General features: G+C 46.6%; 7 protein-coding genes across 7 annotated transcripts; 5 read left to right on the top strand and 2 right to left on the bottom strand.

Annotated features, from left to right (window-relative positions):
- Window positions 1-802: 802 nt before the first annotated feature.
- On the top strand, window positions 803-1,672 carry EDB93DRAFT_1099907 (uncharacterized protein; the record flags this gene model as incomplete). The annotated part of the gene is made up of 6 exons (XM_041446959.1): window positions 803-947; window positions 979-1,058; window positions 1,325-1,360; window positions 1,390-1,437; window positions 1,488-1,565; window positions 1,619-1,672. The coding sequence occupies 6 exons, from the start codon at window positions 803-805 to the stop codon at window positions 1,670-1,672; spliced, it is 441 nt and encodes a 146-aa protein (XP_041313301.1).
- Window positions 1,673-2,664: 992 nt separating this feature from the next.
- Window positions 2,665-3,102, top strand: EDB93DRAFT_1099906 (uncharacterized protein; the record flags this gene model as incomplete). Its single annotated transcript, XM_041446958.1, has 3 exons — window positions 2,665-2,752; window positions 2,808-2,850; window positions 2,907-3,102. 3 exons carry the CDS (start codon window positions 2,665-2,667, stop codon window positions 3,100-3,102), a joined length of 327 nt encoding a protein of 108 aa, XP_041313300.1.
- A 912-nt stretch (window positions 3,103-4,014) lies between these two features.
- EDB93DRAFT_1245355 (uncharacterized protein) lies at window positions 4,015-7,503 on the bottom strand (the record flags this gene model as incomplete). The annotated part of the gene is made up of 11 exons (XM_041452311.1): window positions 4,015-4,676; window positions 4,726-4,896; window positions 4,948-5,404; window positions 5,460-5,556; window positions 5,607-5,782; window positions 5,833-5,941; window positions 6,011-6,239; window positions 6,289-6,490; window positions 6,544-7,058; window positions 7,115-7,168; window positions 7,230-7,503. 11 exons carry the CDS (start codon window positions 7,501-7,503, stop codon window positions 4,015-4,017), a joined length of 2,946 nt encoding a protein of 981 aa, XP_041313299.1.
- Window positions 7,504-11,196: 3,693 nt separating this feature from the next.
- EDB93DRAFT_1116330 (uncharacterized protein) lies at window positions 11,197-11,861 on the top strand. Its single transcript, XM_041448326.1, is given in 3 exon segments — window positions 11,197-11,379; window positions 11,435-11,763; window positions 11,774-11,861. The coding sequence occupies 2 exon segments, from the start codon at window positions 11,218-11,220 to the stop codon at window positions 11,702-11,704; spliced, it is 432 nt and encodes a 143-aa protein (XP_041313298.1). The 5' UTR covers window positions 11,197-11,217; the 3' UTR covers window positions 11,705-11,763; window positions 11,774-11,861.
- Window positions 11,862-16,936: 5,075 nt separating this feature from the next.
- On the top strand, window positions 16,937-18,531 carry EDB93DRAFT_294384 (uncharacterized protein). Its single transcript, XM_041456002.1, has 4 exons — window positions 16,937-17,416; window positions 17,476-17,560; window positions 17,615-17,926; window positions 17,984-18,531. Exons 1-4 carry the CDS (start codon window positions 17,045-17,047, stop codon window positions 18,043-18,045), a joined length of 831 nt encoding a protein of 276 aa, XP_041313297.1. The 5' UTR covers window positions 16,937-17,044; the 3' UTR covers window positions 18,046-18,531.
- On the bottom strand, window positions 18,070-20,904 carry EDB93DRAFT_1218329 (FAD/NAD(P)-binding domain-containing protein). Its single transcript, XM_041451105.1, has 19 exons — window positions 20,560-20,904; window positions 20,408-20,505; window positions 20,332-20,355; window positions 20,232-20,262; window positions 20,147-20,172; window positions 19,939-20,092; window positions 19,802-19,888; window positions 19,684-19,755; window positions 19,470-19,626; window positions 19,345-19,417; window positions 19,261-19,291; window positions 19,109-19,202; window positions 18,932-19,050; window positions 18,742-18,859; window positions 18,576-18,692; window positions 18,501-18,521; window positions 18,434-18,444; window positions 18,304-18,379; window positions 18,070-18,255 (listed from the first exon to the last, which is right to left on the bottom strand). Exons 1-18 carry the CDS (start codon window positions 20,738-20,740, stop codon window positions 18,348-18,350), a joined length of 1,446 nt encoding a protein of 481 aa, XP_041313296.1. The 5' UTR covers window positions 20,741-20,904; the 3' UTR covers window positions 18,070-18,255; window positions 18,304-18,347.
- Window positions 20,905-21,207: 303 nt separating this feature from the next.
- Window positions 21,208-22,044, top strand: EDB93DRAFT_294310 (uncharacterized protein). The gene is made up of 4 exons (XM_041456001.1): window positions 21,208-21,625; window positions 21,687-21,722; window positions 21,775-21,912; window positions 21,979-22,044. Exons 1-3 carry the CDS (start codon window positions 21,368-21,370, stop codon window positions 21,817-21,819), a joined length of 339 nt encoding a protein of 112 aa, XP_041313295.1. The 5' UTR covers window positions 21,208-21,367; the 3' UTR covers window positions 21,820-21,912; window positions 21,979-22,044.
- The last annotated feature ends 69 nt before the right edge of the window (window positions 22,045-22,113 follow it).

Below are 22,113 nucleotides of genomic sequence, written 5' to 3'. Positions count from 1 at the left end.
GCCTTGTAATTGTGACCATTTATTAGCCATAGTCCCTTGAATTATAATGGATGCTTGCCCTGACAGAATTCACAAATATCACCATAATGGCAGGGATTATGCAGGAGTATCTGCATGGCAAGAAAGTTAAGTGTTCCAATCATGATTGTTACGACTTGGATGGTATCTGTTGGCGACGCTCAAACAGAGCGTGTGTCGTCAATGGTCGAGGACGTCCTTGGGCTAGCCCAAGGTTAGGGGTCTTACTTGGCGAGGCTTCGGCAAGTAAGATTTGACGCCTATGTCCAAATCAGGTAGCTTATGTCAAGCGGGTGCGAGACGATAAGCTAAATCGGCCAAGGCTTATGACACCTGAAGGTTAATCGTAAGATCGTCATTAATTAGAAGGACAGAAGTCCGACTAGTTAACAGGGGCTTTGCTCATCGACGAAGTCGATGAGTAAAGATCGAGACTATAGGCTTATCCATGAAGAGCAGATAAGAAGATAGAATATAGACTGCTGGCGAGGCAGAAAGGATCACTCTGGTGAGAGTAGGAGGTCAAGAACCAAGTAGATTCAAGTTAGGGAATATAGTACATGGTAGCGAGTTATATAGAGGACAGGAGACGTATTAGTGGATGATAACTCGTACTACCAAGTGAGGCAATCAATAAAGGGTATAACCATAAAAGGAAAGCACGTTTGCGTTGAGACACGGGCGAGGCAGAACGTGCTGGATAAGAAAGTGAGTCAAAGGTCGAAATAAGAAGTGAAACGCACAGGGGCACGATCGTGCAGCTGCGGAGCTATCTATAAGTCGCATGTGCGACTGCGCACTGAGTCAGAGATCAGGAAAGGGAAAAGGCCAAAGGAGATGCGTCGTGCATCATATCATAGGTTACCGTCCAGACGGTAAGGGCAAGGCTGTCCACAGGATCAGTCAGGTGGTGGTGGAACGGAGCATGGGTATGCTTCGTCAACGAAAGGATCCGGCCAGATGTACTGGCTCTGCTGAAGCGACAGGTAGAGGGCGAAAGGGAATGCGAGGATGACAAGGATGACCAGGGTAAGGTCGGGGTAAGGGTATGATGCGAGGGCTGATACGAGGAGGATTAGGAGAAAAATGGTAGGAGCCCAAGTGTCTAGATGTTCTTGTAACAATGATGCTCCATCAACTTTTAGTGTCTTCAATTATAATGGATGCTTGCCCTGACAGAGCTCACAAGCATCACCATAATGGCAGGGATTGCATGGCAGTACTATCTGCATGGCAAGTGTCACAATCACGATGTTCTATCAACTTTTAGTGTCTAAGTATATAACAAATGCCTGCTTTTATGAAGGCACAAATGAACATCAGAAAGACACCTCTCATAAAGGTGTGTCCAATGGGTATCATTTTTACAAGTATCGGCTACAAATGACCACTGGAGGTATTGAGCATCTAGTCCAGGAGGTATGAGAATTTCGATGGACATTTGAAGTGAACTTGACCGTATTTGACAGACTATCCAACTACTTGACCTTGCTTTGCGCAAAGCAGACCTATTTCTGCCCACACTGACCGCTGTTCATGAGTTCATTGTAAGTCAAAAATAAAAATAACTAAATGTCACAAATTGATAGGAGTCTTTCAGTATGAAGTTGTTCGCTCCTCTGTGGTGATTAGGAAGCAAACACAGCTTTTATAATTGCTAGGACAACCCATGTCCGTAGATCATGGAGCGTCACACGCATCCAAAGCACTGTCTCGTGTTCTTTCCACAACTACTTACTATGAGGGGAAACTAACTTCTTTCAGTACACGCAGCACCAAGGACACATTTCAGACTGTTTCAAAAGACATTGAGCACACAATGCGCACAATGGGGATGACACAGACCCACCATATGCCTGCCCTTATTCTTTCTCAATGAATGCTGACCCTAATAATTAATGAAAGGAAACATGCAGAGGATGTCGTCAGTTTCATTCGTACCGCCTGTGCAGATGGCCTGGCTTCGATGTTATTTTGTGTTCTGCTACAATTTGTATATTATCTTTTTTATTTTGAATCCAATTTATGTCCTATGGATAGTTGTACTCTATGTAGGACAGTACTATCTAGTTGTATATTATCTTGTCATATGAAACTGTACTGAGTAATTAATACACATTTCTGTCAGAATGGCAACCTTCTTACAATACCTTATCCTGTCATACCATTCTGCTAAAATTTGTATATTATCTTGTCATATGATCATAATGAGGAATTACTACACATTTCTGTCAGAGTTGCAACCTTCTTATAATACCTTATCTTGTCATGCCATTCTGCTAAAGTTTATATATCATCTTGTCTTATGATGACCGTACTGAGGAGTTAATACACATTTCTGTCAGAGTTGTGACCTTCTTATAATACCTTATCCTGTCACTGCTCATGCCTGTACATCATTTTATATTATCATATAACTGCACACAATATGATAAAATTTTGGTCTAATTTTGTCAACCCTATCTACAAAATAATGTTCTCCCCAATTTCCTGATGACAATGATTCTCTATCTATGCCTTTTCAGTGTTCACTGGCCAAACTTAGAACACTTGGGAGCCTTGTCCACTGGTATGTACCTCACTTAAGCTTCATGTAGGGACACTCTCAACTTATCCTGTTCCTCGTTCAAGTAACTCCATTGGACTATGGCTATGACTTGGTGGAGTTTTTTGTTTTCACAACATGTGCAATATGTTAAGACCGGGAAATTAGCATTCATATCCAATTATCAAGGTATGTACATCTCATCCATGACTTTGCTCCACTTGATTTGACATGGTATGTTTAGGGAGCACGGCACTGTTAACAAACCCTCAGATCCTGACCCACCCGTATGTATTTTTCATTTATTTCAATGACAAAGACTCAACTCAATATATTTCAATAGGTCTGTTAGTGATGGGAGTGATATTTTTGGTGATGGGAATATCGAGGCGGTTGTCAGCGAGTTTGAAAGTAAGCACATCTGCAATTTTTACTGTGAATGGGTGGGGTTTGGGCTCGAACCATTTGGGAAGAAAGATGAAAGCCTTGATGAAGCAGAGAGCACATTGAATGAGGTAGAGAGCATGAACATAACTTAGATTGATTCAGTGAAATGTACAATGGACTACTGTGAAAGAGATCTTCTTGCACATCAGGAAAACCACCGCTTACTTATCTCACTTTTTGTCTCTTAAATTCTCTCGGAGTGTTACTTTTCCGACTTAATGCACTTTCTGGAAAGCAAATTCAGAGTTCACAAGTTGGCACCATTCAAAAAAGCTCAAAAAGCAGAAAAAGTTTTGTAAGCGCAATAAGTGGGGTACACGTAGTACTACCAGTACTACTACTAAGTCCAAGTCCAAGTCACCCGTCAGCGCTTGCTGAAACTAATGACCGCAGACCACGCAGATGCAGATTTCGTCACCTCAAATGATGACCTCATCACCTGTACCCGCAACAGCAGAGCCATAGTCATCCTGACTCGGAGGGGACAGCACGAGAGTGACGAGACACGTGTTTTCATATCGTTGTTGAAATAGAGTTGAGAAGGGGGATATATTCTATGATAGCCTGTCTGACGCGCCATGACTTAGCCTCTGCAAACTCAATGATGGAGTTAGGTCTGAGCATTGCAATAAGCACTATGGAGACTCACCTAATGCGCAGAAGTTGCGCTCACCAAACTCGTCGTCTAAGCACTCCGCTCAAGCTCATCCTAGATCTGAAGTGCTTGCTGAAAAGTCGCCGCAGATCACGCAGATGATGACCCCATCACCTGTACTCGCAACAGCAGAGCCGTGGTCATATTGACTCGGAGGGGGCGGCACAAGAGTGACGAGACGCGTGTTTTCATGTCGTTGTCGAAGTAGAGTTGAGAAGGGGGATATATTCTATGATAGCCTGTCTGACGCGCCATGGCTTAGCCTCTGCAAACTTGATGACGCAGTAATTAGACCACATATGCGAGTAGCGGACAGAATGAACTTACAAGAGCGAGAAGACCAAAACACCTAGGATGCGACCTCAAAAGCATGATGGTCTGCGAACTTGTTCAGATAGAATGCTCGAAAAGCATCATATGAGTCATGGTGCTTGATGTCGCGTGAAATGATCTGTGCTCCATAGACTGGAATGAGGTGTGCGGCACGGTAAATAGAATCAATATGGATGATTCCAACAGAAAAAGAATGGTCAGTATCAAACGAAGGTGTCACAATCCACATCCCAGTGTCCTGGTCGGGTCCGTCGCTGGCTTTGTCAAACCAGCGCACAACGGCACATGGATACGAAACTGCATTGAATGTGAAAGAAAAAAAACACATTACGCGCGCTATATCCATGCCCACCATCCCTTCAACACTTGCATCTGTGTTAACAAACACACAGTCATACCGGGGCGCCTCGTTTCTCCAAATAGGACAGGCACGAATATGCTCACGGCGCATACCGCCAATTCCACTGCGGTCGCTGGGCGCATAGAATGTCGAAGATGCAGAATTAAAGACTTGGATGTTCCCATCAAATCGAGGACATCTCGAAAGCGGGATTTCAGAGGGAGGGTGCTGGTCGTCTGGGTACACTTGTTCGAATAGGAAGCGGCGGAGGACATTGTAGAGATTGGGGATAGAGAGTTCCGTGGATAGCTCGGGTATAGTGTGTGCGCGTTTGCGTTCTGCGATTCTATTAGAAGAGTGTTCACTGTAAAATATGAGATAGCTTACGAGGGGTCTTTGCCAACTGGACATGGGCCTGCACCAGTGTTGGGCCATTGTCAATTTCGCCCTCTTCGTTATCACCCTGTATAGTAACATCAGCGTTGAAGAGTACTGGCACCGTGGCGCTATTCTCGTTGGGTTGGCTGGCATCAGGCATCTTATTTAAGCGCAAACGCTCTAGTGTAAATTTAAGCCAACAATAAAGATGTAACTTGTTATAAAACTTACTTAATGCCTTGAGTGTGGCAGACAGACAGGTGCCGTTTAACATTCCGCGGTTCTTGAAATCAATGCGTGCTGCTGCGAGCTTATCGAGGCGCTGGTTTGTCACCAGCATCTGACCAAGGGCTTTGTAGCGACTCGAGCGCCTCCATGGCTCCTTGACAGCTTTGATGTGTTTCGTCTCGGTGATCGAGGAGCAAAGGCCATTGGGCGCACCAAAAAGTTGGATAAGGAGGACATAGTGGGAACAAGAGTGTTGCCGAGGGAGAGAGAACGTGAAGACAACACCCGTAGATTCAAATATCTCCCTGTAATGATGGAATCGGTCAAGAGCCTCCTGAATTTGACCTAAAGTAGATTCTGTAATGATGTTGCGCCGTACGAGATAGCAAAATTCGAGAAATGCGCGAAACGTGCGCACCACATCTGTTGGGACGTGACCTTCGATGGCAGGTAAATAGACCTGAATTATTGTTAGCCGAGTTGCAATATCCTAGTTAATGTGATAGTGAACTAACCTTCATGAGGGCTTTTGAATCATCGCCCGTCCATTGTTTGAATCCCCGACCTTCTGGAAATCGTCGGAGACCTGCAAATGAAGCAACCGCAGCAATTCTTTGATGATGTGAGCTTTCGAATCATCAACTCGAGACAAAGTGACGCACCTTCGATCTATATCAGCTTGAATTCTCTCCGCTTCTTTCGTACCATGGACATGTTGCAGATACTGTCCAACCCACTTGACTAGGTGATCCTTGAAGGTTCCCTTAATCAGTTGATGCAGGATATCCGGCGCGATAAGTTCGTGAATATCGCCGCGTGGAAAATCGTTTGTGAACGGCTAGAAAGGATTGAGTCTCAACTCCGATAGAAAAGATGCGCGAGACTTACAACAAGGTCACCAACAATCCCATACTCCATCCACAAAGCACCATAGGTTGCCTCTTCAACTAACGCTTCTGTATGGTCACGTCGACGACACAGTGACTTCGTGTCTAAACTGTCAGGATGTGACATACACCTAGTAGCATTAAGGTAGAGGGATGTTGGAGATAATTTAGGAACATACCTCGGACACCAATTGCGCACTATGCACGCTAGTAGAACCTGCTCCTCGTAATCTGCAATGTATGGTCCAAGGCCATAAATTACACGCCGATAGTGGCCGTCACCGAAGCGTACAACCTCTGGTGTGGTCATACCAGGCCTTAAGTTCTCGAGAATCTTGGCGACAGACGAATGAAACAGTTGCCGACGGAATTTCCGAAATTTTGAGTCTTTTGCGTGCTCCTCTGTAGCTGCTTGACTGTGATTAGCGCAGAACAATAGTAGTAGTGTGAAACATACTTTTTGGCATAGCGAGGAAGCCAATAATGGCAACGGCATCACGATGTGCACGTCGGACATTATTACGAACGTTCCCGATTGATACATACAAGGGATAGTAATCGTTGGCACCAGTCGCCACTGAGACTGTTGTCTTGTCGCTTCCGAGTATAACCGGCACAAACGTTGAGCCGAGTGTATCCGGATCTTCAGAAATAGTTTCCTACTGAAATTTTCAGCATGTGTAGCGACAGAAAACAATGAAAGACAACGTACCGCTTGGTTCCATGCCCAGTCACCAGACATGAAGTCCTGCCATTGGCGTTCATCGCCATCAGTCAAATACTCACGGTAGGGCCGATAATCCATCTCTGTAGCGTAGTCCGGATTCCCCAACATGTTCTGAATAACCTCATGGGGGTCTCGGTACCAGACATCGTGAGATTGGTCCATCCAGGGTAGTACATTGGTTTCGGGCTTCTCCCCAGTGTACTGGACCTTGAGGGATTGCCATTTGACATCACCCACTGGCGTAGCGTCAATAGTTTTATACAAATCACGGTGGTCCGCAAACGGAGGTTTGTCGTTGTATTTGAGGAGGGTTGCAGCCCAAAGATCCAATAAGATATTGATGTCTCCGGCAGACATTTGGTTGCGCGTGTACAGAAATTCTGCAGTCTCGAACTCGACACGATTTCGATATGGAGCCCAGTCATCGGGTGACTTGATTGGAGGTGGTGTCGGGGGCGCTCCATCTGCAAGGAATCGTCCTGTCACGTCGCAAGGACGAGCTTATATTGATATACGTGTTAGTTGTAACTAGCTGGAAGGACTTTGTGGAAACTACCATTTAGTTTTGGGTGATAGTTGCGGTATAATCTATCACCCGGCCCAAAAAATTCTGCGTTCAAATTATCTGGAATGTCAGGCTCATTAAGTGCCTGACCTTGGGTCAGATGTACCCGCAGGGAAATTGTCACCGCCTGCAGAGATGTTGTCAGGACCTGCTGAGAAGTGGCCATCCAGTACTTCAGGCTGCTCTTCAACTGTAGTGGTGTGCGAGACGCTGGTGGTAGCAGTGTGTGAGACGCTGGTGGTAGCAGGAGCTGGTCCGAATATTGAGTGTGAGGTGTTCCAGTGTTTTTTGCGCCCTCCCTGAGACTTGAAATGACGTGCGCAGTGTAAGTAACCACAGGGAAACTGGAGAGAACTATGGTCCCTGCGAGCGATGGGCATCTTGACTGTAAAATAAAGTAAGGCAGAGAACTTGAAGTGCCGAACACACATACTAGTACTAGTTTGATACTATTAAACAAAAGGTGACACCCCGATTACCACAGTCGGCAGCTGTTGGGGGTGGGACTTACGACTTTTTTTCTCAACTTGAAACCCTACTTTTCTTTTCCTCTTCCGCAAAGTCTTATCCCTCACCGTCTCCCCCATCTGCACAGTCATGTCCATGACAGACGCTCCCCGGCGCACCCGCCCATCGACTGCAACTGCCCGACCTGCTAAGGTGTTGCTCGACACGAAGATCAAGAGGCGATCCCCGGCTCAAAAGGCTGCAGATGACCTTGTCATCAAAGAAGCGAGAGAAGCAAAGGAAGCAGCGCACCAAAAGGGGGTTGAGTGTATTGCTGCTCTGCAGGCTGAGATGGAGAAAGCCCAGAAGGAATTGATCATGAAAAAGGCGACTCCCGTTCAGCCCAAGCCTAGGGCCAAGGCGATAAAGCCAAAAGTGACTCAGAAAAAGTCTGTGGTAGGAGACACCGGTGGTGGTGACAGTCCTGCTGATAGTGGTATGTTGGAGGACCTAGTGTCAGAGACTGACATTGCCAGGGATGTGGAAAATAAAGCTGCAGGAAGGGGGAAAAAGATGGTGACGAAGAAAGTCGAAAAGACGTTGATAAGGGATGCCATCAGTAACATGCAAAAGAAGCTCACTGAATCATCCGAGTCAAAAGTGGAAGGTGATGATGCACGTGCTGATGGGAAATCACCGTAAGGCTTTTATCTCTCACATTACCATGTTGCTCCTCACTGAATCGACACTCTTTTTTCTAAACCTTACTTCCAGTATCAACACATCCACAAAACTTGCATTAGGTGGCCGAGTGACCAACTGGATCTCAGGGGTCAAACCTGGAAATCCAGAGCCGCTGTCATGTCCATCCATTGATAGCACTTCAACTCGAGCACCTCCGTCATCAATTTTCTCAGAGGGCAATGCTTCCTCCGCACCGACTTCAGCCGCTGAGCTTCCGACTAAGATTCCTGCAGCTTTGCCTCAAATTCCGGATGGTGTCGCAGACGATACTCTTACTGGCGCGTTTGCAGATGATATCGACGATTCGTTGGAGCGTGAGGATGCTCTCTTGGGGAGCAAGAAAAATAAGGGGAAATCTAAGGTACTATTGGCAGTGATTCATTGCCAGCATCCGAATCTACTAATTCCTTCTTTCACAGGTTGTCACGCTATACGAAGAGGACTATGATGTCGATGAGCCTGAGGCTCCACCAGAGGCATCAGACGACTCGGATGATGAGCTTATGGCTCTGTCGACACAAGTATTACCGGAGGAGCAGTACTCACAGGAGCCTAAGGCGCCATTCACACAGGAAGACAATCATATGTTCTTGAAGCGGAAAGCTAGCACCATAGACGATGAGGAGTCTTTGGTGTCCTGGTCCATGGAGATTGATGGCAATGCGGAACTGGTAGAAGACGCAATCATGAGTTCTGATTCGGAGGCACCACTCCCTGTCAAAACTAACGCAGCAAAGAAGGAGAAAATTCTGCGCACAACATATTCAGTAAGGATTCTGGCCCTAATCGCACTCATTTCTGACAATGTACAGACATCCGTTACTGCATCTCAGGCTATAGTCGACAGCAAGCCGCCAGCTCATAAAAAGGCTAAGGTCAAATCTTCCGCACTACATGCCCGTGGTGCTCCTGCTACCACACACCAGCAGAATGCAGATACTGCACCAGACAACATCAAAGCACGCAGTGCCTATCGCACAGTTGACCTACCTCCAGCGATGCAAATGGATCAGCGCTGGGCGAAGAATTTTATCCCTACCATAATGCTGTGGGCCGGAAGCTATGAAGATATCTGGAGTATTCCTGACGAGGTCCTTCTCCATCATGCGCAGCTTGTTCTTAACGCAGTGTACAACGATCTCGACATAGTGGTTGTTCACGGTGGAGTTATACATTCACTCGTAAGTCAGCTGTTTAATTCTAGGTTTAGCGACCTGAGCTAAATCTATACAGACTGCACAGCGCATTTCAGAGTGGCGCAGCAATTTTGGCTCCACAGGGCTAGTCATCATCATGGACTTTTTATCACGAAATTCCGACGTGAATCCTGTCAAACTGGCCAAATCTCTTAATGTTGAATGGGCATTCTTGTTCGAGGACCCGGACAATCCATCTCCACTTACTGCATACCGCTCACCCTTTGTACTGCAGTTATTTGGCACAGCACACCTCAACGCCATCACCGGTTATGTGCAGGTTCCCTCATTCGACATGTGCGCACTTGCAACAAGTGGGATGTTACGGCCTCTTGCTCTTTCTGCTGCAGCGGTGAGTTCAACCTATAATGGCTTAATCATGCTCATTTTTTTCAGATTGAGCGCGCTGTCTCCATGATCGCAAATGAAGTACTCGAAGTTCAAAATGTTCTGTCATCCGCATCAAGAGGTCGGGTTAGCATCAGGCTACCGAAGGTCCTCAACAAAGTTACTGGGAAAAAGACCAACATTCCGTTTTTATTTTCGGCAGCTCTCTGGCTTAAACCAACTAATTCGTACATCAAATCTCTGTTAGGCAAGCCTGCTGGGTACCTCGAAACTACAGTACAGATGGCGCGTACCACCTTAATGATGTCACTGAAACACCGTTGGGCTCGCTGATCGACGATGACGAGTCGGAGGATGACAAGCGTGCTATGATTTGTAAGTATTTATCATTCAGGCGCCCTCTCACTGACATCCATTGTTGCAGGATTTTGTTTTTGTTGCAGCACCTGCCAGTGCATGAATTTCGCTGTCCTGTGGTTGTTTTCTGCCGTATATCATGTTTTCCGCCAGCTCTGCTATCATGTTTTCTGCCGCTGACTGCTTTTTTGCCTGCATGCCCACCTTTTCCCCCATTCCCCCAGTTCCTTATGTTACTGAGAGTCTCCTTAATTTCATGCTTATCACGCTTTCTATGTATCCTCGTTATCCTGCTATCAAATGCTTAAACCGCTTTTTCTGCTTATTTAAGTGAATTAAGTAAAAATCCAGAGGACGAGTGGGCTTAATTAAGTGGCTCGCGCTTTTTCACTCCATCGACTTATGCGTCCCTTTTCGTGTAATTAAGTGACAAATAAAGTAAAAAAAGCAACTGGTAGTTTTCCTGATGACTACACATTGGCCACTCTGGAAGGATTCCCACTCAGGGGGTTATTCCATGCAAGACGCCTTCGCAGATTCGTACCAAGAAATGGCACCACACTCGCAATGCTGCAAGAGACGTTGAACAGCCCGGGTATTGAAGACGAAGAAGAATATGAAGAGGAGTGGCAAGATTTGCAGAGAGCGCTAGACGAAGAACTAGAACTTGCAGAAGATCTCGAAACCGACAAGTAGTACATTAGGTGCCCCCGGAGTGTCGCATTTTTTTTTGGGGGGCAGATGTAGTGGTACACCTTGTCAGGTGTAGTCGTGTCGGGTGCAGGAGCAGAGCAGAGATAGGCCAGTGGGAGACAGCAGAGCGAGAGGCAGGGGTGCCAGGGGGTTCGGCAGTCTTCGGGGGACTTTGGTTGTAGCTAGTCGCGTGTAGCCCAGCAGACATCAGCATCTCAGTTGTCCTTGTCCTTTCCAGAACGCAGTGCTGGCGTGTCCAATGGTGCCAAGGCCTGAACATGTCTAGCGTTACTTGCGTATCGCATCTGGATGATCGAACGTAATGTCTCTACAGTTCGTGCCAGGAAGAACAATATGATGCCAATTGTGCGCGTGCTTGTGGATTCTGCTGTTTTGTACCCTGTGGCGCTCTTGATCGCATTGATCACTAATGCACTCTCGAACAATGGACAATTTGTTATATACGAAATGGTGATTCCGTCGTTGACATATGTCATTTGACAAAAGCTGAACTTTGAACTACTAGGTTACGCCCATCATATCGATCGCCTTCTATATGGTCCTTATTCGCGTTGCAATCAACAGAAAACACAGTCATCTGTCGACTATAGGCCCGGGGATGACTGATTCAACAGATCCAGGCACTTTGCAACAGTATCCTATGCAGCCCTTGCAATTTTATAGATCCACGCACAATGACAATAAAGCAGTTCACGAAATAGAGATTGAAGGCCAGCCATCGACATTCGCAGCAGAGTCCCGAAAGGGCTCCCTGTCGGACTTGCAACCAAACTGAATGTGTCGTATCTTGTTTGTTTTGTATTTTCCCGTAGTTTGTTTGTGCTTCTACTGTAATATTATTATTATATCACTATCTCTGCAATAAGCAGGATGATTTACAACGATTTGATGAGGAACTCGTCGAGGAAATTGATAGAGTGATCCCGCACAAAGGACCGTGGGATCACCGTATATCTTTTCACGACAACTGAACCAGACGCGTGACGTCACCATCAAGGAGGCCGAGATTCTTCTGTCTATGTACTTAGTACAGCTTTGTTTCCCGAGGTTATCCTTCAGCTCTATGACCCTGTTCTCCCGCTCTACACATTACCGTTCATTGATACATGTACGCGCTCCTGGAAAGCAATTGAAGTCATACTGGTTACTTCGTCGGAGCTGGCCACAAGCTTTGCGTGAAATTTTCTAACGCTGAAGATAAGGCGTGGTCCCAGCACAAATATCTGCATGACCAAGCAAATTTCACGAAGACCGCCAGACGTCTCGGCTCCCGCAAATGAGTCCTACATAAACCATGAGCAGGTGGTCGTCAGTCGACAGATCGGCGTACCATGAGACTCAGACAAGAAACAGCAACGAAACTGGCACGTGCAGAACTTCAGCAAGAAAGATGAGCGCAATAAATTACGAGCCCACCTTGCAAAGTAAAATAAATGAGTTTGTATCAACACCGTGAAACAATCCCGGATGATCCCTCTTCCTGGTATTTGCCGCAGCTCACAGAAGTGTTTTACCGCAATCCAGACTGCAAGACACAGTGCGAGGATTTCCCATACAGCAGTGAGTGTCCAAATCATTGCTACCAAAAGCGCGGCGCCTTCGTCTAGGAAAATATTACACTGATAAGTGCTGGACAGAATGAGCTCCTCTGGTATGTGTACAATGAGCCTGGTGCATCGAAGTAATCCGTGCATGGTTACCTCCTAAAATATGTCTTAGTGCCATTATGGCGAGCACCACGCAGGCAATAGTGACAGCCAGAAATATGACGACAAGAAAGATAAGCATCTTCTTCGATTGCTGATACATTGCATGTAACCGAGTGATCACGATGACTTGCACAATGTTTGAGTCACCGGGGTGATATAATATCAAAGTAACTCACCGCTCACCACGGTATTCGTGACTATGTACATCACAAGCTGTGCAAAGAAGAAATTTTCGCCTAGAACCCTAGTCAGTGTGAGTCTTGGAGTGTAAAATGATCTAACAAAACTCACAGCTATTGGAGTTATTGGATCGACATTTTGATTTAGAATCCCACTCACGCCTGCATAGACATCTAGTCAGTTGGATGGGAGTGGGAGATGTCGGAACAGAATACTTACTGCATTTGTCGCTGAGACTGATGGAAGATTTTCTATATGCCATTGGTCAAAAGAAACAAGGGCAATGCATGCAGGGAGACATACGCAGCAGGTTCATGCTGATTGATTGTGAAAATATGACTCGTCAGCGCAGCGACAATTCATTCATTAGCTTTCACGTACGCAATGTATGGTATTTCGATATAGCGCACCTAAAATATTGAAGTCAGTTTAACGCATCAAGTGCACTTATAATATAGGCTACGAACGATGAGATATGAGATAGTCATAAAGGACCAGCGTTGGCTCTGTGCTGAATTAATCATTGCGACCTTCTGATATGGGACTCAGCTTACCCAGACCAGTTCAACCTATCATGTCATTTTAAGCAAGATCACTGCTCCGGCGATGGATAAACCTACCTCTTGTCCAATTATCAGGGCTGGAACGATCATAAGGATACAAGTACCTCAAATGGATTCGACACCTTACTCACCCCAGTCATATATCGCAATAGCAGAGGAGGCAACTGCAAAACCGCAGCGAATGTTCGATCACTGAATCATCAAAATGGCACGGCACTCCACGAACCTATCCAATAGCTCGAAAAAATATTCGGAGTGATGAGTGGCCACCAACTCGAACTATCATCATCTGAAATTAGTAGGGTCATATTTGAAGGATGGGTGAGTCGGCGGCGAACTTGATGGACGTATACCGACGATGTTCATGCTAGATCTACGTCGTTAGGTCCAGCACCTTTATTGCCAGAGTGAGCATGATGGGAACGCACTATGAATATCCGTGTCTGTGTTGATTGATTCCAGTGTACTGATTGGTGTCATATGAATACCAATGCATTAAACGGGACAAATGTGGCGCACCATGCTGTGGTACATTATCGCTCCCTCTCTGGTGTCTGCATCGATAGTAAGTGTTACTTACCTGCCGTTTATGCTGACAGTGCATCTTACATTATATGTTGACCTTTCCGACCTGCTGCACTAGCTGGTCACTAGGTCATACATAGTCCACCACACACGACCCGTGATGCCATCCCACAGCTTATCATGCCCATCTTTGACCTCCATTGCCGCAGTGCCTTTCTTCCGACGCACATCGCCTCGTACTAACTATCTAGCCCTATCACCACTTTATACCCTCCACAGTCCGCAGCAACTGACAGTCCCCACTACCTACTCCTTGATGCTACGCCACTCCGTGCCAAACATACCGCCTCCATCACCCACTTTGTATCCATGTACTGCTCTGGGATGCAGCCACCTTCGTCGCCAGCTTGACGTCGAGCGTGCAGTAGAGCTTTGTGTATAAATCAATAGATAATTGTGGGTATGCAAGATCGATGACCCATGTAGAGTTGATGTAAAGTGGGGAGTAGTATGGAAGGAAACTGATCCTCAATTGACCTGGCGGCTATCGAGCGCTTTGAACTTTGACGTGCGATGGGCTTGAAGGTGCGTGAACAGATTGTTCAGATATAACAAGGGATCCCTGAGATAAACATCGAGGTTAAACCTATAGACTTGGCGGTTAAACGTTGGATGCTGGACCACGAGCACTCTGGACATGTTGGCAACAGCTTCAGTAGCATTGAAGATTCGAAACATTTACTACGGGAAAACTCGAACAACTAGACATGTCGTGGAGACGATCACAGAAGATTAATCAAATACGTGCAATTGTCCTTCTAGAAATCGTACACCATGCAAGCTGCGCTAATTACCTTCATCAGGAGCTTGCGAAGTGCGAAGAGAATCGTGGAAGGAAGCACGTCAAGTTTATAGCATCACAAGCGAGGAAGGGCGAGAGGGCCAAGGGATTTGGGCGAGAACAAGAGGAACGAGAACTCGGGTTGCGACGAGGGGGGGCTGCTCATATGCGAGAGAGAAGCAGAGCAAAGAACCCCAGAATCTGAGCGAGCACAAGGAGCACTTGCGGATGAGTATCAGAGATCTGCTAGGTGGGGAATGCAGGAGAGAAGAAAGGAGGTCGTCTGGGCGAGGAGAAGCGCGTTGTTGACAACGCAGAGAAGTTCAGACGCCGACTCACGCGACTCTACTGAGTCCCCAATCACGTGACTGACTCTCACAACCTTCAGTTTCATCACTCGAACTTCGTCCAGGATTCCACCACCATCATAATGCATTGCATGGGCCCTGGCCAGACAATCATGTACACCGACTAGCAGTGTCAGATAATCATCCGATATTTACGAAGGTTTCTCGTATCATGAAAATCACCTGCGGAATTTTGGACCTTCAAAACGAACCGCATGACAGACTCAAATTGTCAATACAGAGAACCCATAGTGTCCGAGTCATGACCCTTGTCTATGACATTTGTAGATTCAGAATTTTTCATCCATTCACTGATACTTCTAAGCGATTTGTCCCCCATACTACAGGACATGCAGATCGAATACAAGGTGCAAGATCTTCGTATCCTCCCCCTCGCGCCGATTGTGGTGGATATCTATGATTTTGCTCTTGCGATATCACAGACATCCGAGAACAAATAATGTTATCGCCTAGTAAGTCGGAGGAAACAAGATAAGGTGCAAGTAAGAGCTTATTCATATCGATCTATTGTCTTGATGTGATTGGCGGCAGAGTTATTGAAGTGGCAAAACTTTATAGCCCGCATCGGCTCACCGAAACTTTCGGATTGTGATCACTGCGACCCGCCATTATTTGATTATGAATGTTGCCAGATAGGCCGAGTCTCCTAAAAGCGATGAGCATCCTCCATTTCTGGCGGAGTTACGCCGTGGTCACTGGGATCCAAGCTGCCCTTTCGATTGTGGTCATGTTTGTGCCGAATTTGTGAATGGTGCGTGTATCAAGCTGTCTGCATATGTGATTGTTGCACATGAAGGGCTGCTGATATCACTTGCTGCTGTTCACGCTGCGACAAGTTCTCGTGCATTAATGCCAGTGGTTGTTCCGAATGTAGAAGCTCAGGCCTCTGCTATGACTGCGCTGCTGAAGAAGCATCAGAGAATGTGACAGACGAAACTCAGTGATGTGATTTCCATATGCAACAGACTGTTGAACTCGTGCAGCTCGCGAAAATTTCTCTGCCAATGGCAGGTTGCTTTGCGGTCCATGTTGACTTGGTAGCATGATCAAGTACTTCACACTCGCTAATCGCCTGCAACTTCAGTATCACTACATCATGTGTCCCCGACAGTGACATTTTTGGGGCTTTCGGGGCACAATGTCAGGTACTCTTGATTAGACGTTGTATAGTACAACCTACATACGGACGATTTCATAGCCATTAATTAATGGAATTGGGTAACACGTAACATTATCGTAATCTGAAGTTGTTATGTCACGGTCGTCGAGGCCCGGTCTTCCGCCCAAACAGTCCACCGCGGGATGACCAAGATTCCTGTGGTAGGGAAGCGAGGCTGCTCCTCGACGTTTCAACAACGATCACATTCTCATCCTCATGTGTACGTATGAGAATCCTCAGCATGAGGACTTGTTTTTGGGGACCTCCTCCCTGGCAACCTAACACGCCCCGTTCGTAAGCCTCCGAGTCATCTCCGACTAACAAGCAGATGGCAAAGTGAGTAATCAGTGAAATTGCAATTTACACCACGAGCAGTATTACATGTTGAAAAATCATTTACAGCCGGAAAGATACGGCTTGTTTAGCGCTGCGATGGGCACTTGAGCCCTTGACTGCTAAAATGGATTCAGACACTAGGATCAAGGAGGCACTGGCTCATCTTCACGGGCAATCACCGGGAACAGCCACTAGATCACGGTATGCCCTCAGCTGAGCAACAAGAATCATACCTTAAACGGTCCTGCGTTACCGGTGAGAGATTATAATGACACGAGGGGGCCACGCTGCATCCTTCTCTTCCCCACAGGCGCTCTCCTGTGTTTATCGAACGATACATAAACACACGTTCCGTCTCTGTTGTTTCTTTCCGCGATCGATCACCAACTCCAAAACCACCTATTTGTCCAGATTATCACACATTTTTAACGCATATGCATGACCCCTCGTCAGCGTTCACCGCTGAGGACCAGCAACGCCACCCATACATTTCATCCGTTCTCGAACCCAGCGTACAGAAAGTCGTCGCCACCGCTGGAGTTCGAATTTACTACGCGCCTTTCAACAATCCTCATTTAAACTGGAGCTACTCCAAGCTCAAAGGAATTCTGGTCTTCGGACGCGACCGAGACACACACCATGACACGTCTCCTCCGAAGCGAGGCGGTCATGGTATGCGTCTCAAAGAGAAATACTGGTTTCGCCTCGTTGACATGAAGACAGACCGTGTGGTTTGGACATTCTCCATCCCCGAGGTCTTCGAATACACCAAAGACAAACCTTTCTTCCATTATTTTTCCGGAACAGTACGTCTTGTTACCTTTTTTTTTACCACGCTGCAAATAAATCGAAAATTCTGCGTCAGAGTCGCATGTTCGGACTTTGCTTCGATGAAGATGAAGAAGCAAGCGTCTTCTACAAAAAAGTCTCGGATCGGACGCGGCACCATTGTGAGCTTCAGTAAATGTTCGCCCCTTGCTGCCATGCCATAACACGTGTTTTAGTCTTCCGGCCCTTCCTCTTCAAATCTAGCAAGGACAAGAAAGAAAAGCAGAAGGTACCTAAAACTTCTCCAGTGAGCCCTCGGATAATCTCCAGCCCCGCGCCCCACTCCTTTGTCCATGTGGCCCATGTCGGAATCGCCACTAGGGGTATCATCGAATCTTCCAAGAATATCAAACCTGCTTGGTCGACGCTGATGGCAGACCTTCAGGGTTGTGGGGTGGCGCCTGAGATCGTCAAAGACGAGAAGGATTTTGTGGGAGGGTTTAGTGCCAAGGCAGTTACGGATAAACCAGCAGCTGCGCAGCCCAAGCGTGAGTCATGGCGTTCCCGTTTCTAGAAGTTGTTTTGCTAATATCGGACCTGTGTAGCAACCTCCCCAGTGCCACCTGAAAAGCGCAAAATCCGAAGAAAAGCTGTTACCATTTTGTAACGTGTCTTTCCGTCCCGTTGTTACGATTATCTCTTGGCAATCTTTGGTCTTTCCTATGGTACTTTCGACTCACTAATATCCTTGCTTGTGATTCTTGAATGATCTCTATGCATTATTTCTTGTATGTCATCAACCATATTATTGGCACTGTAGCGGTAAACATAACAACACGAATTCATATGTATGGTAATATCTCTAAGTCTGTACAGTCTGTTATCAAATTAGGCGAGGTGGCCACCGCAACAGATCATGACTCACCTATGAGTGAAATGAGCGTGGTGTAGGTGGCGCAGCCATGAAAATCAGAAGCGTGTCAGATCGCGGCCGAAAATCCCTGCGTCCTGTATTAGCATCATGATATCACCGGAGTACACAGCCAAAAACATACAATTTAGGAACCTGTACAGGAATAAGATGAGATCATAGAATGTCAATCGGAATGACGCAGAACTCACCAATACGTAGGCACCAGAATTCTAAGCAGTATACATCAGACGCCCTATAATCAACTGCGAAATGGAGCCACGCACTTGTTCCTGACGCTGAGGGTCATGGTGAAATACGCGGAACGCCATAGGAGCCACGCTAAACGTCCGGTCTCCTTAGTCTTGACAGTATCAGCACTCGACCGATCATAGATTGCTTTCCTGTAGAGCCGAATCAGAAATTTTCGCCTTCTGATGGACCGCCACGCACCAGTCTCCCAGGTAAGCTAAGCTCCCCTGGTTTTGAAATTCAAAGGGCTTTGTGTGCTCCTGATCCTTAACAATTTTGTTAAGCTTCTGCGCCAGGTATTTTCCTTTCTGATTCGCGACTGTAAATAGACGTTGTTAGGACGAGAAACCCGCAGCCCATGAGCGCCAGATAGGGTTAAGGGCAGACGGACCTTGCGCTGTGGCGGGGTGGAGCTGTCCTTTGATGTTCGCAGCGTCACCGATAGCCCAAACATCTGGATCTGCGTGGCCCTCTTTTGTAAGCACGTTAAGGTTTTGATCAGTAAAAAGACTAGAGACAGCCACATGCATCAGCCTGGCTTCGCGGCTGACCAAGCATGGCTGCGGACCTTTGTGTCTTATCATGTTTCTCAAGAGAATCAATTGACTGGATAAGCGGATTAGGAGCCAATCCGGTACTCCAAACAAGGAGACCAAATGGAACTACAGCGCTGTGGTGAGCAAGAGGTTGACTAAACGATTAGTAATGTTGACTGCGGACCTTCTCCTTGTTCTTTAACGAACATGCGGTCCTGTATAATAATCAGCGTCGAGATTTGGAATAACTGTATTGCGTTATTCGGACCTTCTCAACACGCTCCACATGATGTCTCGTTTTGATACTGATACCATCTCTCCGGAACTTATTCTCAGCATAACTGTAAATTCGAAGCTTGTCAGGGATAGCGGAGAACGACACAAGCCACCTACATTCCCAGGGACTTGTCAAAATTGCCGAGGATGTTTGGCGCTACGTCGTAGAGTGTGATTTTAGCCATACGTGCGAGTGTCGGATAGTGTTTCTCAATCTCAGCATGCAGCAAGTCGTGCAACTCTGCCGAGAATTCGACACCCGTGGGTCCACCACCTATGAAGTGTTATATCACCATAGAGAATTAAATGTCATCAGAGACCAGATACTTACCGACAATGCAGAAGTTGAGCAAGTTTCGGCGTTGGACGTCAGAGAGGACAGGTTGATTGGCCTGCTCGAAACCTAGGCAAGGTAAGCAATGTCTATCACAACGAGTAGATACACTTACAATCTATTATGCGCGTCCTAATTGCCCGAGCATCTCGCACGTCTTTGAGGAAATGTGCGTGCTCCTTGACGCCAGGTACGTTGAATGCTATCATTAATTTTGTCAGAATGATATGGATCACGGTACAGTCCACGTACTTTGTGAGTAAGCACCAACAGCTATGACCAACTTGTCGTAACGTAAGTTGAACGCGTTACCCGTACTCGCCGGGTACGAAGTGTCTGTTGTGGTTGTGCCTGCGAGAGGGGCAGAGGCAGATCCTTCATATTGTAAAGGAGCCGTTGCAGGCATCTGAAATGTGTTGCTTAGTATATCATGATCATAGGCTTTTGAATGGGTACCTACGCATTTCAGGGTCTTTTGCTTGAAGTCTAAACAAACAAACATCATGATTAGATCCCTACGATGGCCAAAGGAAGCGTAAACAGACCGATTGTATCACACCAGGCCTGGTAACAAGCCTAAAAGTCAAACATGGATTAGTTCTCGGTGGCATGCGGACCAATACATCCCTAGTAAATCTGACTTACTACTTGTGGAGAAAACCTCCGTACCTGAGATTGATATTAATGTGAGGACATGTGATGGAAGTATGATATGACGCACCGGTTCGACCGCACAGCGGAATTCGAGGGTACCAACAGCGCAGCTGGCGAGCAAAGGCGTAAAGTTGAAAGCATTGGTTGGTGAAACCATCGTGACATCTGGAAAGGGGGGCCGTCAACGCCACGTTCACGCGGACGCAGTCAGAGACTAACTCCAACGCTTTTTATCGATGGCTCTTAGAATCTCGTAGCCTCCCCAGCCTGAACCCAATATGACCAAACGTTGTTTACTCCGTGGTGCAGACGAAGTAAACGTCCGGGCCGCGGTGGCCGACGATTTTGCCGGGCGAGGTTGCACACGACCACATACAACACTCAGGCGCGCCTTGAACATGGTCTAGTTGAGGGAACAAACTTGAAGACTAGAATTTCCTGGTCTTTGGTAGCAACTGGTTTTTAAATAGTTAACAATGGATTAGATAATGATAGAGGATGGTGGTGTCATTATGTACATTGTAGGAGCCGTATTTTTCGATCGGGTCATTTCGGGAGGAGATTTGGGGCCTATTACAAAGCCTGTTCGCTTGAACTACAGGGTCATGAAGGCCTGATACTTCTCGGCCTCCTTCATGGTGACGTCACGCGTCGCAGGCCAAGTTTTCGTGAATATTCGTCGAACCAAAATCAGAAGTTCACATAATTAATAATTCATTTATCTTGACAACGAACGACCAGATCTTCGAGTGTCTTCCCAGCTTCATCACAAACACATCTTGATCCAAACTCCAGGAATCGTCGCGTCACCTATCCCAGGCTGTCACTGCAACAAGGGGTTGGCCACCAGCATCTAAATGATCGCTAAGGGAATGTCAAGTACAGAGCATGACTCGGAGGTAGGTCTGCTGGCAACACAAACATCTATCTGAAGGAGGTTTTCGGGTCCACAGGACATAAAAGCAAGTTGTCCTTCTACCGTACCCCTCAACTTTTTTTCTAGAGTCCATCTCACATCTTACAAACAATGCGTCTCTCCTTCATCCTCGCCGTTGCTGCTGCTTTCAAGTTGACAGTGTCTATGCCACTTGTCAGTGATGAGAGTGACTGTCCCTTCTACTGCGGCAGCAGCGAAACTGTTTGTTGCTCCAATGCTCTATGTGAGCCGATGAGGAATGAAGAGGGTGTAGTGAGTATGAGTAGTTTTCATCTAACCTCGCGGCTTACCGGCGTGGCAGCCTCTCTTGTTTGTGTGTATGAATATCGACTGACCCACCGAGTTACAGTAAGTCGTGTTTCCACTCTCGCTCGGTACAGTGTGGTTGACAAATCCTCCCACTAATCAGCAAACTACACTGGAAAACTACCTTATCATATATCATGTATGTTTCCCATCGTCGATATCAGCCACTGCCAATCTAAGCCCCAGTGGAGGTACATTACGTACAGCTCGACGCACGTCCGCACCATTATTCATGAAGTACTATGCATCGCATCTGGTCGTGCGAGGTTATGTTTTGATGACAGAGTCTCCTTGATGGTGACGTCACGCGTCTTACAAGCCAAGTTTTCGTGAATATTCGTCGTTCCGAATAAAATGATAATTAATGGTTAATTTATCTTGACAACCTCTTCGAGTGTCTTCCCAGCTTCATCCCAAATTTGATCACAGCTCCAGGAATCGTCGTGTCACCTATCCCAAACTGTATGCAACAACGGGTCGGAATTACGTGTGCCATCAGCATTTTATTGCTAAGAGAATGTCAAGTACAG

Source organism: Suillus bovinus (assembly GCF_016758785.1).
Source record: "Suillus bovinus strain UH-Sbo-P2 chromosome Unknown EDB93scaffold_2, whole genome shotgun sequence".
NCBI lineage: Eukaryota > Fungi > Basidiomycota > Agaricomycetes > Boletales > Suillaceae > Suillus > Suillus bovinus.
Note: the sequence above shows the minus strand (reverse complement) of the source record. Positions and strands in the feature narration are given on the sequence as shown.